The sequence below is a fragment of the Lates calcarifer genome, linkage group LG11, assembly GCF_001640805.2.
Source record: "Lates calcarifer isolate ASB-BC8 linkage group LG11, TLL_Latcal_v3, whole genome shotgun sequence".
Lineage (NCBI taxonomy): Eukaryota > Metazoa > Chordata > Actinopteri > Centropomidae > Lates > Lates calcarifer.
In genome coordinates, this window is record NC_066843.1 from 16,498,541 (window position 1) to 16,514,086 (window position 15,546).

General features: G+C 39.2%; 3 protein-coding genes across 3 annotated transcripts; 1 reads left to right on the forward strand and 2 right to left on the reverse strand.

Moving 5' to 3' along the window:
• Window positions 1–62: 62 nt before the first annotated feature.
• shmt1 (serine hydroxymethyltransferase 1 (soluble)) lies at window positions 63–5,660 on the reverse strand. The gene is made up of 12 exons (XM_018667696.2): window positions 5,528–5,660; window positions 4,552–4,678; window positions 4,230–4,375; window positions 3,990–4,105; window positions 3,645–3,805; window positions 2,679–2,760; window positions 2,297–2,509; window positions 2,023–2,136; window positions 1,786–1,908; window positions 1,301–1,417; window positions 1,084–1,194; window positions 63–956 (listed from the first exon to the last, which is right to left on the reverse strand). Exons 2-12 carry the CDS (start codon window positions 4,642–4,644, stop codon window positions 784–786), a joined length of 1,449 nt encoding a protein of 482 aa, XP_018523212.1. The 5' UTR covers window positions 4,645–4,678; window positions 5,528–5,660; the 3' UTR covers window positions 63–783.
• Window positions 5,661–6,914: 1,254 nt separating this feature from the next.
• pdap1b (pdgfa associated protein 1b) lies at window positions 6,915–10,953 on the reverse strand. The gene is made up of 6 exons (XM_051073952.1): window positions 10,788–10,953; window positions 10,484–10,570; window positions 9,444–9,548; window positions 9,071–9,192; window positions 8,601–8,752; window positions 6,915–7,681 (listed from the first exon to the last, which is right to left on the reverse strand). The coding sequence occupies exons 1-6, from the start codon at window positions 10,803–10,805 to the stop codon at window positions 7,626–7,628; spliced, it is 540 nt and encodes a 179-aa protein (XP_050929909.1). The 5' UTR covers window positions 10,806–10,953; the 3' UTR covers window positions 6,915–7,625.
• A 383-nt stretch (window positions 10,954–11,336) lies between these two features.
• bud31 (BUD31 homolog) lies at window positions 11,337–14,146 on the forward strand. Its single transcript, XM_018667772.2, has 4 exons — window positions 11,337–11,525; window positions 12,266–12,388; window positions 12,783–12,949; window positions 13,560–14,146. The coding sequence occupies exons 1-4, from the start codon at window positions 11,432–11,434 to the stop codon at window positions 13,608–13,610; spliced, it is 435 nt and encodes a 144-aa protein (XP_018523288.1). The 5' UTR covers window positions 11,337–11,431; the 3' UTR covers window positions 13,611–14,146.
• Window positions 14,147–15,546: the final 1,400 nt, after the last annotated feature.

A 15,546-nucleotide genomic window follows, 5' to 3' on the forward strand; every position in this document is an offset into this window, starting at 1 on the left:
TCCTGACTCTGGTGCTCTTGATGGTCCATCTGCATCTGAGAGCAAGATCATAACATTTGACAAACTCTTTAATTAGCTTTAATAGTGGATGGAAACTATACATATAATTTCCTTTTTTTTAAATAAGTTTAGAATTATTCAGTTTGTTTTCTTGAGATAACTTGATATCTCAGTTTCAAAAGGAAACAAAGGGTAATTTGCTCAAGCTAACAAATTAATTACTGTTAATTCATTACAATATTTTCATATACCACCATGCACAGATGATTTTACCCACTGCAGCATCTGCAGGCAAACTGAAGGATTACGCACAGACACTGCAGTTTCATTAATTATGGTTACTTTAATTAAATATAACCGTGGTCTTATTATTTAGCTGATTTTATTGTAAATGAGATTGAATGCTCATGTATGAAACTAGTAGTCATGCTTTGTGCTTGAACACGCAGTGCTGTCTGCTAGAAAACTTTGGAGTTTTAAATGTAACACAAAGGAAATGGAGATTAAAGCTTAACTTCCAAGACTGAAGCTTAGGTGAAAAAAAAACATTTAAATCAGCAAAGACATTGTAACAATACTCAATAATTAAGACAAGTTTGTTCCAGGCCATGGTATAATGTGTGTATCCATGACAGCGTGAAGTCAGTAAGGAAGTGTCTTGACTTGGGGATTGATTTGACAAATTTCACAGATAGACACACAAAACAACACATCATCACAGTTGGCATACTAATGTTCAGTAATCTTCAGTCCAAGCGCCTTCAGTGTCTCAGCTGCTGCCCTCTACAGCTCAGGTAGTCCAGGCATGGGGAACTGACCAGCGAACGCCTCCACTTCGGCCCTGATCTCTGCTACCCGCTGCTGGAACTTCTCTCCCTGGGACAGAGCCTGAGTGAACTCTTTCAGAGTGGCCTTGGGATCCAGGCTTCTCTGCACCTCCAAGGTCAGCTCAATACCTGCAGGGGAAAGGAGAGAATGGGGCTACAATTTCATTTCTGCAAAATCATGCTCCATTTTGTTTTTCTGTCATCAATTCAAACACATCTCCTAAATGGGATAAATGGGGCCCTTTTAACAGTTTACCTCTGTGAATGAACTCAGCGACCTTCCTGAAGTCATCCTGCACCAAGCCTCTGGAGGTCAGAGCTGGAGAGCCAAACCTAAGACCACTGGGGCGCAAAGCACTCTTATCCCCTATGCAAAAAGACATGTGAAAAATTAAGAATAGCAACTAATGCTACACCTTCATGCAAACAAAACTATGTATCATTGCGTATTGGTGCTACCACACACACGCTACCTGGACAGGTGTTCTTATTACAAGCAATGGCACAGGCTTCCAGAACCTTCTCTGCTCTGCCTCCATCAGTTCCTTTGCTGCGCAGGTCCAACAGGATCAGATGGTTGTCAGAGCCGCCTACACAGGAAGAGACAGAGGACATTACATAAACCATAAAATTGGGAAAGTGCTTTTTTAATTATATACATTATAAATGTTAACTGTTTTTGTATGAAGAAGAAAAAAAATGTAATACCTGCATAATTATGGCTTTTTAATTATGACCATATATCTTTGTTTGTCATTCTAGCTGATGCTATGTTTTGTTTATACTCCTAATGACAGGCAGATAATATACCATGCCCTTTGTATGTTTGTTTTCACTTTGAATGTCAGAGATTTAGCCACTTGTGGACAATTACAGACAAACATACAGCACACGCAGACACACACACACGTGTTCTGTTTCAGACTCCTCAGCCAGACGATAGCACTGTGTCTCTTACCAGTGACGATCTTGTAGCCGTGGTCAATAAGGGAACTGGACAGAGATTTGCAGTTAGCAAGAACCTGCATCTGGTAGGCCTTGAACTCCGGTGTCATGGCTTGTCTGAGAGCTACAGCAACACCTGAGGACAGCCAGCCACAGACAAATGTAAGAGAGATGCTGACATAATTCAACAGCTCTTGATATAAAATTGATGAACAAAGTTAGGAGGAGGAAAATGATGATAGAGGAGTACCTGCAATAGCGTGGTTGTGTGGTCCTCCCTGCAGCCCAGGGAACACGGCCTGATTTATCAAAGACTCCAAGTTGTACAGTGTCTCCTTCCCCTTGGCATCCACACTGCGCACACCTGGAGGAAGGAAACAGGGAGACAATAAAGAACAAGAAAACAAACAAGAAAAATTGAAAATTTGATAAATGACAGAGAGACAAAGAGAAAAAAGTAGCGAAGACAAAACAAAAAAGACAAGTGGTCTAATTGGAAAGAAGTGTCATAATTCAATTTCTACCTTTCCTGTAGAAGATAAGTCCAGCGCGGCAGCCACGCAGCGTCTTGTGTGTCGTTGTGGAAACAATGTCACAGTGCTCAAAGGGTGAGGGCACCACACCAGCAGCCACCAAACCACTGATGTGAGCCATGTCTCCCATCAGATATGCACCGTTCTCATTAGCGATCTGCTTCAGGCGGGAATAGTCAAGGTTGCGCGAATAGCAGCTCGTTCCTGGAGAAAAGAAAAAAAGAAAAAAACAAAAGAGATGAGTATGATGTTTTCCAGCTTCTCTGGAGAAGTAACTTTTTATTTTTAATGTGGGAATTACTGTAATTAAAACGTGTGTGTTTGTGTGTGTGTGCGCGCATGCACGCATGTACATGTGTGTGTACTAAAGGACCTGCAATGATGAGTTTGGGGTGGAACAGCCGTGCGTTTTCTTGCAGTCTGTCATAGTCAATGTAGCCAGTCTCTGGATTCACCTACAAACAGTAGAAACAGTAAACCATGACACAACAAATACACCCAAACATCATTTAAAGATCTTCCCACATTTTTGCTCATCAGGTTAGTTACTTTTTCACTGTGATAGTTGCAGTTAGTTGTTGTTGTTTTTTTTTTTAAATCATTTTATACATTTAATATTAATTGGTATTTTAATCCACCAAAACATTTTTATCTGCATGTTTATCATGTACTGATTTCCATGTTATCCATTATTTTGTGTATCTATCTACTCTTACTCAACATTATTCTGGAAGGTTTATCATTTGCCTTTTCTCCAAGTGGAAATCCAATAATTTCTCCTTATAATTACATTCATATGAATCTATTTCAATTTAAATGAGCTAAATACATTTTGGAAAGAAATATAATGCCACATGGATAGTATTTAGTAGAAATGTTTATACTTAAGAATGTTCACACTGAGCTTATCTACAAAACGTTCACTGTCAGCAGATCTTTTTTTCTACAATATCCACACATGGCAACAAAAAGCATGGTTATAAAATGGTTAAGTTTGAAGCCATCTGAAAAATGTACAAATATTAACATGGACCTCTAACCTGAGACACAGCCTGAGCAAAGGTTTCTGGTGTCACTATATTGTCAAAATTTCAGTGAAATATCCAAATCACAGGAGCTACAATTTTTTAATAAAGGGTAAAATATGTCACAACATACTATCATCATTTATATGTTTCAATATTATCACAATTTCTCTCTCTCTCCTTTTTTTTTTTGCATACTGTTTAGCCCAAAAACAGAGTGCAGTAAAATAATAAAATGAAATTGTACCCAATTTCTATATAAATTCCTGGCAGAGTGTGTGTGTGTTGACAAAGTGTGCGTGATTGCTTTCTACCTTATATGGCATGGACTCAAAGAAGATGGACGTTGCTGAGATTTTCTTCTTGTCAGTCATGAAACCGTGTGTCAAGTGACCTCCATCAGGAAGGTCCAGTCCCATGATCCTGCCATGGGGCTCCACAACAGCCGTGTAGACAGCAAAGTTAGCAGGAGAACCTTAACAGAGAAGCATCAACAACCGCATGACAAGTCAGAGAGAGGAATGAGGACAAAGACGGTGAGAGGAAATGGAAAATGCGAGAACAGACAAGGAGTGAGAAAATCAAAAACACTCATCACCTCAGGGTGGTTCTACACCAAACATTAACTCAGTTTTGGATGTCAAATTAGTATTTGATACCTGAGTATGGCTGCACGTTGACACCCCATTTCTCGGAGTCCAGACCGTAGGCCTCCAGTGCCCTCTTCTGACAGAGTCTCTCTAGCTCATCAACATGCTCTGTACCACCATAGTACCTGAACACAGGGACCATACTGATTATTACAGCTATACTTTTATACATATATTATAAAATCTGTGGGATGCAATCAAGGATTAGGGTTTTATAAATGATTCGATAAACTTGATGAATTTTTGTACCTCTGTCCGGGATACCCCTCAGAGTACTTGTTGTTCATACAGGAACCCAGAGCCTCGAGAACAGCTCTGCTGGCAAAGTTCTCGGATGCAATCAGCTCCAGACCGTATATCTGCCTGTGCTTCTCCTTTTTAATGATGGAGAACACCTGAAACACAAACGTACACAAACGCTGTGTCAGTCAGGGGTACAGTAACGACTGTTGCTCTGTTGGAAAAAATGCATAATAACTGGACTAAATTATAGAGAAAATAATCATCAGTCAGTGTCAACATCAACACCATGCATGTTGTGATCTACTTTTAAAATCCACTAAGCACAAACCTCAGAGTCGTTGATGACCAGGGGCTCCAGCATCATCTTGTTGTGTGACTCCCATGTTTCTTTGCTCACGCTGTGGCCGTTTGTTAAAGACATGGCTGATGATTCTTTGGTCACACAAAGTGTAGATCTGAAGGAGAGTATCACTTTTAAGCAATCTTTTATCTAGAGATAAGAATCACAAAGTAATATAAACATAAAAACTATTTCATAATCATAAAAGTTAATATGAATAGAGTGTAAAGAGTATACAATGAGTATTGCTGACACTCATTATTGTTGTGCTATACACATCCATTACCACAGATCTATTATTACAGCACAAAGCCTCAGACAAAGGAGGACAGATGCAGCACCACCTGTGCTGTCAGCAGCAGCTCCTCCTCTATGGCGTGATGTGCCCTCAAAGTTAAACTTTGAACCATTACATACAGTGAACTGTCATGACATGGGTTATTTGGTAACTCAAGATAACAAGATCACTACTCCATGATGTTTACAGGTGCCAAATCTTTATCTGAGGCAGCTCTCCTGTTTACATAGTCACTGCGGGCCGAGCAGAGCCGAGCTGAGCCGAGCCTCATGACTTTTATTACCGTTATTATCTGCTCTGGTCGACTGACCCAGAAAGTTTGCAGCGACGAGGAAAACAGAAATAAAGTGGAGACGTTTGATAAACTTTGAGACCGAGGAGAGCTTAAACTGAGGGACAATCTCTAACGTTTAAATATTCCTAGATTAACGGTCAAAACGGCTGACTACTTGTTATTTTGTCGGTAAAGTTCCTGGGTGTCACGTCAGCGCTGCCACCGCGGGAAAACAAACAAACAAGAAACAAATGAGACATTTTCAAGGCTAAATTAACTTTATCTATATGTTTTAAACGCGCTTCTAGCTACCGACACAAACATTAACTTGCAACTTTCTGCTCTGCGCAGGTTTTCCTGTGCTCATTAAACATTAATCGGTCATGACTCACCCGTAGAGAGCAGACGCCCGCCGCTGTCAGCAATAAAACTGAGCTGAGATCAGAGCCGCGCGCTTCAACATAAAGCTTCCTCTGGACGGAGGATAAAGTCCGCCAAACTTTCCACCAATCCGCTCACTTTCTCTACCTCGTTTTTATGTTTAACCAGCATTTTAGGTGCATTACCGCCGCCCTGTGCTCGGAGTGTGGACCAAGGGCACATTTTTTCTTTTTCAACCAGCAAAATAATGTCTCTATAGAACTTAATTTAATTATAATAATGATAATTATTATAAATTACTTCATGATCCTCTAGTGTCACAGAATCAGGCTGGTCATACTTACATTGAAATCAAAATGTGTAACACTATCAAAACACCACTAATATCTATTTATAACCATGTGATAAACTATAACTATAACTATTATATAACCATGTGATAAAGATGATTTAATTAAAAAAAAACTTGAATGTAGGACTTCTACTTGTAAGACAGTATTTTCACACAATTGTATTGCTACTTTTACCTAAGTAGAGGATTCAAGTACTTTTTCCATCACTGATTAAAACTACCCATTAATTATTGTATCCTACACTTGCATTCTTTAATATGTTGAAAACTGCAATAGGAATTTTTGCATTTAATATTACCCGTAGTTATACTTGACTATAAATATATGCTATTTGGGATATTCCTAAAAAATTTTAAAAGTTTTTTTTTTTTCCTTAACTGTTAAGTTTGGTTGACTGAAAAAGTAAGATTTGTCCTCAGGACTGAAATACCTCCATAACAAGGTTTTGTGGAGCGTTCTTATATGAATTCTTGTATTTAACAGCACGGCTGACGTAATACAGATTTCACATCTCGTTAGTGATATACTGTAGATGTGGTTAATGTGAACAGTGGAGAAATCAAACAAACGAGAACATTTGTGTTCTAATATTGAATCCATCATGTCATGAATGTTTTCATATTGTACAGGCATTGTGAGTAGTGGGACACACCTTTTACCTTTCATCGGCTCATTATCAGCTCATTTCCAAAATACAGAAACTGTGTAGCGGCTGCTTCTTCTGGTCACTCCTAACTGACTGAATAAACCTCTGCAACCTTCATAAATCAAGTGTAAGCAGTATCCAATTCTTAACACCTGAGAATGTTTATTCATGTCATTTATTCTTAACCATAAGAATAAGTGCTAAAAGTTTATGCACTAACTGATCAAACCTTTACTCTGAGGGGCTTTACACACAAACACTGGACCAGAGACTAAACTGACCCTGTTGTCAGGACCAGCCAGGATTTCAGAAGTATTTAGGTCAAGTGACCAAATCTCCCAGTGCCACACCACTCATTGAGGAAATTTTTGACAAGCCACCAAAAAAAAAAAACTCAAATTAGCTCATTTTAATTTTATTAAACCATTTCACTGATTTACCTCTTCACTTATATTTTGTATAAATGTCATCCTGTTAAATGGTGTTTCAGAGCCTTCTGTGAACTGCCACATTTGACCTCTTCTATTCTAAAATAAACATCTGCAATATTGACTCATTTCATTTTCATATCAGTTGGATCCAACGTGGACTCTGGCACCTGAGGTTGAGAAAGCCTGCTCCAAACCATGTGACCATTTTCTCACAAAGGAATAAAGCAAACAAAGAAATGAACACACACATTTCTCTGGTTTCATCATATTAATCTGAAATATTTTCATGAGTCAGTTATATACATGTATGTAAGATCCCAAAAAAACATGGTGGCAAAGCTGAGTTAGCAAAGTTGGAATTGTACAATGATAAGTATAATCATTATTAATATCATGTACAAGCTTATTGGTTAGACGGGGTTTATTCCAAGTGTACGCGAAGACCGATGTATTCTCAATTGTAGCTGTACTTCCTGGAAGGATCAACGAGGCCATAATCCATGCCAAAACATACACAACCCCTCTCCACTGGTGACTCCTCAACCATTTTCCAAATGGTTAAATGTATGTTACAGTAATGTCAAATAATCTCTTCATAGCTCTTCCTTTAAAAATAGTCATATATATATATTGCGCCAGTCCACAAACATGTGAAAATGCCTCTGATAAATACTCTGCATCATTTCAGGGAGAGGGAGTTTATTCCTCTAGCTGCTGCTGCTGCTGCTTCTTTTGCTGTAAGAAGAAAAATAAAAGATACACACAATCAGTTTGACATACTGCATAGACACATACACAGTGGTAGTACAGAGACTGTAGCTGCCATTTGACTTCTCTGTGTGGACACGCTGATTAGGGCTATTTGAATTTTACTGGTCTCACTACACAATTGTCCATTCACTAAGTCTCCCTTAGTTACTGCTGCGTCTGTTAAGTTTCTCATTCTTGCAGAGAACAGATGCAGTTTACAGAGTTAATGGTGGCCAATTTACCACTCGAAATTCTTAGTAATTTCTGAGACAGTGTGTCCTTGATTTTAGACAGTAGTAGACAAAGGCATTCTCATTGCTGGCTAGTTATTGTCAATGTTCTTGGCAGAAATCACAACTGTCATCTGCAGATTTTTATCAGCTGTAAAGGTTGCCTTTAAAAAATCTGTCATTTCATACAGGATGTTTTACTTTTAGGATGAGGACTAACAAGTGTGTTTGGCCAAGGTATTACTATTTCAGATAACAAGTTTGCAATTTACGTTAGAACAAACACGCTGTTTAATCCACTCCTTATACATCTGCTGTTGCAGTTTGGTTTTGGAAAGAAGTTCAAAACAAGACACTACCTAACAAACTATGTAAATCTCTTACTACAGCTCCATGCACACTGCTTCAGTGTGGAGAAATACAAAGCTTGACAGGCCTGCCATGCCTAGTTGACTGGACAATCGCTGTTCAAGGGAGCGGTTTAGTGAGTCGTCAATTGCAAAACTATTGCTCTAACAGGTTCAGGTTGATAATCAAGCAAATGTAACAGTCCAGACTCCAGTCTTTAAAAACAATAAATAAATTAAGTCATTTTTGATATTATGTTATAATATGTTTACTGCCACAGCTGCTTCGGCTTAGGTCACTCATTATTTGCAACTCTAGGTGCTTACCTTTTTTCTCTTCTTCTTTCTTTTTTGCCGCCTCCTCTCTCTGTTTCCGGATAATGGCAAGGCGAGCGAGGTCGGCTTTGGCCTGGTCTGTCTTCCCTGCCAAGTGCATCTTCATGTACCGCTCCTTCGCTTTCTGCTTCTCAATCTCTTCTCTGTGCAGAAGTGGTTGTGTGTCAGGGTGGAGAAAGTGACACAAGGAAAGTTAGAATAAAACATATTTGACTAGAATGACAGCAACTCATTGGCCTTTTAAGTTAAAGTCATGTGATACGATGCTCAGCTGATGTTCTCTTCTATAGCATCCTTACGCCAATTTCAAAATAAAGTGTTAAAATTGTACATAATACACAAGACAACAGAGTAGAACAGCAGTGGTCCATACTGCTCCATACAACTGCAAATGTGCAATGTCTGTTGTTTCTGTGAGTATAAAGTGAATCAGTGACATGATGTGACTGACTGACACACACCTCTCTCTCCTTGATAACTGCTTAGGTTCATCCAGCTCAATCTGCGTCACCTTCTTGGACTTCTGAGCCACTCTGTTGGGGTTCTCGATTTCTATCAAGCCCTCCACACCTGCTCTCCTCCTCTGCAAACACATCACAAGTGCTAATTCAGTATGAAGTGAAATCTTCGAATATAACAGGCAAACAGACAAATGACTACATGATGATGTTCATGAGGAACAGCCATGTAGAAAAAAAAAGTTACAAAAAGCTTCATAGACACATAGTAAATGTGTTACAATACTAATAATAAATACGTTATTACTGTAGTCCATGTTTAAAAAAGTGTGTGTGGTAACAGAGAGGAAGAGCGGCAGGATTAGCGCGGCCATACCTGTGAATTTTCATCATCGCTATCCTCTGATCCTGATGCTGGTAACTTCTCCTCTGCCGTGTCATTCTGAGCTGCTCCCTCCTGCTCCTCTTCTTCCTGCTCTTGCTATAACATAATATATAACATATAACATAATGACAGCCAGGCTAGGTAAACCACAAACAGGAGAATATCATCTAATCTCTATTGTATTTTATTCTTATGTCATCTCTATTTAATATTTATTTTTATTATTCTTTTTGATTATTTTCCTATTTTTGGCTATTTTATATTTCATCTGTGCTGTCATTCCAAGAGCTGCTGAATGTTGTTTCATTGTTTTTGAAACACTGACAATAAACACCTATTCTAATAAAGGCATCTGCTCAAACACAGGGAACACATACAACAGCTACTCTAAGAATGCTGGTGTTTACATCAATATGTGGTGTATTGATGGAGTGGCTGATTTCACTAATTAGTTCCTGTGTTCTGGCTGGTGGGGAGTGAGGGGTTTCTGCTGAGTTCACCAAAGTAAATTCATGACTTTTAAAGATGTTTTCACTACTGCATGGCATGCAATTTATTACATTTATAATGGTCAAGCTGCTTTAAGACTGATGGAAAACAAGCAATAAGGTCTATAATTATTTATTATGTATATAGATTTATTTACATTTATATCACAGTTTGCCAATACTTCTCAGCTGTATATGAAAATAATATCTAGTGGTATAATTAATCAATTAACATGCTTTGGACATGTGTATGGATTACTGTACAGGTCTCTCTCAGTCTGGAGGTCCTTACATAGGAGGGATGGGGGGTCTTTTTACTCTGGGTGAAGAGATAATGACTGAAGTCAGCGGCTGTAGCGCTCTGTGTCTTACTGGGGAACTCTAACACTGTTAAACTTCAAGATTAGTTTATGAAAAGATGCTACTGAGTTGCATCATGAGACATGTAGGATTTCTGGAACTCAGCTAATATTTTACTAAACATCTGCACACATCTGGCCCTGTGTGGCACATGAACAGCCTCTGGGGGTGTACTGCACCAACCCTTTTTCTCTCCTTCTCTGCCTTCATCTGAGCGTCTATCTCTTCTGGGCTGGTGTACGTCCGCACGCGACCCTTGTGGCCACCTTTCTTACCTGCAACGATGACCACAGTGAAAAATCACATGAACAGACAGGTGTCAAAAGAATCAGAGCAGCTTATAAACATGCTGTCACCGCTTGTTTAATAATAGATGTGTAACTTAGGACACAATCCGTGTTCAACAGAAGTCGTAGGGTGGCTAACAGCAAACTAACACATGTACAAAAACTGATATTAACACACTGTAGCAGGTTTTAAAATCAACCTTACCTCCTTTGGGCATTTTGACAAACGAAGCCTTTATTATAAACTCCCTAACATGTGAACACTGAGAGAAAACACAAATGTTGAGGCCACAGAACAAACTGACAGCTGGCTAAACTCACAGCGATGAACGGCACAAGACTCTGAGGGCTGCAAAGATTTGCCTGTCAACAAATCATCCAAGTAGAATTTTTCAAGCATTTAGTAGACACATTCGGAGTTATAACCTAGACAATGTACATGACTGCATATAATGTCCAGTGACTTGACTAAATGGCTTAAGTTATGAAATACAATATACCTACATCATGTTGTTTATGTTGAGGCAATTTTCTAGTGCGCTAAAGTGATGCAATATAATAATAATGACGGAAAGACATCTATTTTGGTTTTATCTTCTTTGGCATCTTTATAGTGACCTAAATAAATGTTAACAATAACACACATAGTGTGTTAGCCTAAGAAAAGCTTTAAGAAGTTATTAAGCGTCGATACATTTTTTTTATCTGGTGTAATGACGTCATTCGAGAGCCGAGACAGCGAAATGGACCCCTGGATGACGTTAAATTGTAGTGCCTGAGACGGGTTCGAGACAAAACGAAAACACCCGGGGCTTTTGTTGTATTTTCTTCAAAACACAGCACAATGCCCAAAGTAAAGAGGAGTCGGAAGCCGCCCCCAGATGGCTGGGAGCTTATTGAACCCACTTTGGACGAGCTGGATCAGAAAATGAGAGAAGGTAAGCCGGTAGAAGGTGATTGTTCCGACGACGACTTCTCGCAAGTCCGCAGCATGCAGTTAGAGGTGATGAAATAATATCAGCCGCCACTCCGTGTTTTCTCTCTCTGTTGAGAGATCTCCGTCCAGTTTTATTTAAACCTTGGGTAGTGCTTGTGAAACGAGGCTTCTCGGCATTTTGGAAATGCACATGCTACCTTAAGCGTTGACTAACACGACTATAGGAAACTTCGTCGAAGTCAACTTGTGAGATGGTCGGAGTTCAGTCAGATGTAAATGTGTACATTTTAGTTTTTCCTTTGGGCTTTGCCATTTAAATCTAAGTCTAAGAAATCTTAATGTCACTGTATACAGTGTAAGACAGAAGTGTTTCCAACAGTTTGGGGAACGCTGGCAAATGTCCTAAGCACAAAGTAGGTCTCTTGAGAAATGGTGACGAAGAACTTGACTGACCACACATTCAGAATAGAATAGGCTTTTATTGTCACTGTACAGTTAAGTACAACGAAATTGTGGGGTCATTTGGGACCCAGATCTTCTCGCCCAACATCACTGGCCGACCTCACGTGCTTTTTTTGTGGCTGAATGCTAGTAAATCCCTTACAATAGTACTCACCTGGGAGCAGATGCTTTTTACATTATATCAGATGTAACATCACCATCCTCTGCCCAGATAGCCTTTTTAATTATCCAAGCAGTTGCACTTGTTAATTTTATATATCTGTTTGTCCTGTGTCTCAGCTGAAACAGAGCCTCATGAGGGAAAGCGAAAGGTAGAGTCCCTTTGGCCAATTTTCAGGCTGCACCATCAGCGGAGTCGATACATCTACGACCTGTTCTACAAAAGGAAAGCCATCAGCAGAGGTCAGCAGGGTTACCTCTCTCTCTCGCTTAACTACTTGATGTCTAATGTTTCCTACTTCCTCCTTGTTTTTTGTCTTCCTCCCCTGTCTACTGTCTACAGTATTTTATATACTCTTTCCTTGTAAATGAGTCATGACGTGTTATCTGCAAACATTGTCTGTAAACACATTACATACTTTCTCATTTCCCCAAACATAAGTAACAACTGCTGAAATATTTCTCTCATTTCTCGATATTTATCAAGTGTGTTTGCCCTTATGTAAGATGTGTTTTCCTTTTTTTAGTATTTTAGTTTTTGCATGTGCACATAAGCAGACATATGTAACCCACTCCTAGCTTTACTTTGTGTACAAGATACCAAACCAGTATTGTCTGTGTGTGTTTGTTCCGGCAGAGCTGTATGAGTACTGTATAAAGGAAGGCTATGCAGACAAGAATCTGATTGCCAAGTGGAAGAAACAGGGCTATGAGAACCTGTGCTGCCTGCGCTGCATCCAAACGAGAGACACCAACTTTGGAACCAACTGCATCTGCAGAGTCCCCAAGAGCAAGCTGGAAGTGGTATGTCTGACATTAAATCTTTTTAAAGACAATTGTAGTGTGAGACTGTATTAAATGTGCTGCTCCTCTCCTTATTGTATTCCTGCTGATGTCTGTGTAGGCATGAATGCAGATGGTAGAAATGAACTCAAGAAAACTGCCACAGTGAGAAAAAGTAAACCGAACACTGTAACACTGCCTCAGTGGCTAGACACTGTTTCAATTCTCACTGAGTAAATTGTCATGAAGCAAAGATGTAGATGTAGGCTCTTTCTGGTTACACTGAAGATGCTCTTTGGCATCCTATGAATGCACAGAAAACTCTTGTACTTATCTTGGTGTTTACGTGGTCTGGGTTAAGACTCTGACAAAGACTGTGACCTCTGACCTTCCTGCATCTTACCTTTTTAGTAAGGTGTTGTGTTAGACGCACCAGATGTGGAACTGTTAAAGACAGATCTGGTGTGCTGCTTCTTGTTAAGTGTTAAGAGGACATTTCATAAAGCAAAAATAGTTACTTTACCACACAGTGACTTTACAGGTGGCTAACTCAGCCAACACAGAATATGTGGCTATAAATTTTGTGCTATGTTGTGGCCAACCATCTGCTCTTTTCGTTTCCTCTCTGCAGGGAAGGATCATTGAATGCACCCACTGTGGATGCAGAGGTTGCTCTGGCTAAGTGCAGTTTTTGGACATCCAGCCTGTTTTCTGTCGGACATCAGGGCTCACCCAGCCTCCATCTGTGCACTCTCATCACCCCAAAGCAACATCAACTTTTAATTCAGTCACCTGCATTAGGAACAATTCACTGACATCTTCATCACCATCCTCAGCTGCCCTGACAGGGCATCAGTACTCTTTTGCTTTTAAACATACAGGAGCAATGGAGAATACACTGAGAGGGGCCATCTTGTCTTAAATACATTTGTTTTTCTGTGTGTTGTTTTTTTTATATATATACCTAACAAAAGCCCTCATCTCCTAAAGCTCAAAAAAGGAGCTTGAGGTTAGCTGTTTCTGGATCAGGCCTGTCATTCCAACTAGTCACACCCACTGTGAAGGTCATTTTCAATTGTAATGTGTTTCATTTCATTTATAGGGCTGGGAGGGAGATGATTTTTGTTTCAAATGTCATTGTCTGTTGTTTTAAACCTGAAAACTTTCTCTTCAATGTTGTTATTGTAGTATAATTTTAAATAAAACAATTCTGATTTACCTCTGATTTCTCCTGCTCTCCTTTTTATCTCTTTGCAAAACTCATCTAGAATTAAAGGGAACACATTATTGTCTGACTGATTGGACTTTTACAAACTTTTTCTGCAGTAGCATCAATGACTCTTTGCAGACCTCAAAGAGTATGTTCAACCTGTGTGGTAACATTCAGAGAGGAATGTTGTACATTTTACTCCACAACATTTATTTCACTGACTTTTAGATTCTACATAACAACATGTATGATACGCTTATAGCATACCATTGTTCAAGATTAAACCAGTGGCTCATTTTTGGCTTGAGACAGCTTATAAAAAAGCTGTGATGTTATAGGTGTCTATGAGTTGTTGGCACTTCCTCCACAGAGAGAGTTCCCCTTTAAACTTCCCATTTAGTTTCAATTAAGTAACTGTCCAAGGCCCAAAGAGGTAATATTATACATTATTTTACAAGAGCAAAGATCAGAGAGTAGTTCAAAACAGAAAACACAAATTTTCTGTAGCAGAAGTTTGTTCATTTGTTTTTCTTCTTTCCCTCCACATTAATTATCTCATGACTGCTCTGATTTATAAGTATCTTGTGACTCCTCTGGAGGGGCCCAACCCTCCTGCACTGAACTCCTTAACAGTACATGAAGTATTTAAAATCACAGCAGCTCCACCACAACCAGCTGCAACTGTAAAATGCGACTTACAGTATTAACAATCTATTAATGTAATATATAATTAAAGATAATAAAGATTCCAGTAAGCGACCTGCAGAATTCGATTTTTTCTTCTTCTTTTTTCTTTTTTTTTGAATTTGATACTTTAAGTCTCCTGATAATACTTACTCACTTTACTGAAGGATTTGAATACTTCATCCACCAATGGTCATGTGACACATGAATGACACTGATGAAAGCAGATTCTACTTCAGCATCTCTGTAATTAATCCATGTCTGAGGGCCTGATGGGCAAAGCACATTTTGACATTCTGGGACAATGTTGCCAAAACCACAGCAGCTACTCAAGACAGCAGGAAATGATGTAAGAATCAATCACAGCGATATATACTTTTCCTCCAAAAAACACTGTTTTCCCAGTGGGGAATTGATGATATTTTGCAAATGATGGTAGTGTTTCATCTCATCTGAGGCGTAACTATTGCAGATGATCTTTTCTCCTGACTAAATCTTCACCTGTCACTGCACAGATGTAATCAATATTAATCCTCAGGCAGCTGATAGAATGGTGTGGGTGAGCTCTCCTTCTGCTCAGCTCTGTGCAATAACAAAGAAGCTAAAGAACAAGCACCTGTGGAAAAAAAAAGTAGAAAAGTACACCTGTTTACTTCATGAGTAACACACAGAGCTGCCCACTCACTTCAGTTCCTGCACAACAATGTTATTGTCGAGACTGAAC

Coding starts and splice junctions, on each gene's coding strand:
- shmt1 (XM_018667696.2), bottom strand. CDS start 4,644: ATGTCTTTAACAAACGGCCACAGCGTGAGCAAAGAAACATGGGAGTCA. Junction 4,376..4,551: donor TGGTCATCAACGACTCTGAG/GTTTGTGCTTAG, acceptor TTTGTGTTTCAG/GTGTTCTCCATCATTAAAAA. Junction 2,761..3,644: donor TTGAGTCCATGCCATATAAG/GTAGAAAGCAAT, acceptor TACTGTTTGTAG/GTGAATCCAGAGACTGGCTA.
- pdap1b (XM_051073952.1), bottom strand. Junction 9,549..10,483: donor CAGAGAAGGAGAGAAAAAGG/GTTGGTGCAGTA, acceptor ATTATGTTATAG/CAAGAGCAGGAAGAAGAGGA. Junction 8,753..9,070: donor CAGTTATCAAGGAGAGAGAG/GTGTGTGTCAGT, acceptor ACTTCTGCACAG/AGAAGAGATTGAGAAGCAGA.
- bud31 (XM_018667772.2), top strand. CDS start 11,432: ATGCCCAAAGTAAAGAGGAGTCGGAAGCCGCCCCCAGATGGCTGGGAG. Junction 11,526..12,265: donor GGATCAGAAAATGAGAGAAG/GTAAGCCGGTAG, acceptor CCTGTGTCTCAG/CTGAAACAGAGCCTCATGAG. Junction 12,950..13,559: donor CCAAGAGCAAGCTGGAAGTG/GTATGTCTGACA, acceptor TCCTCTCTGCAG/GGAAGGATCATTGAATGCAC.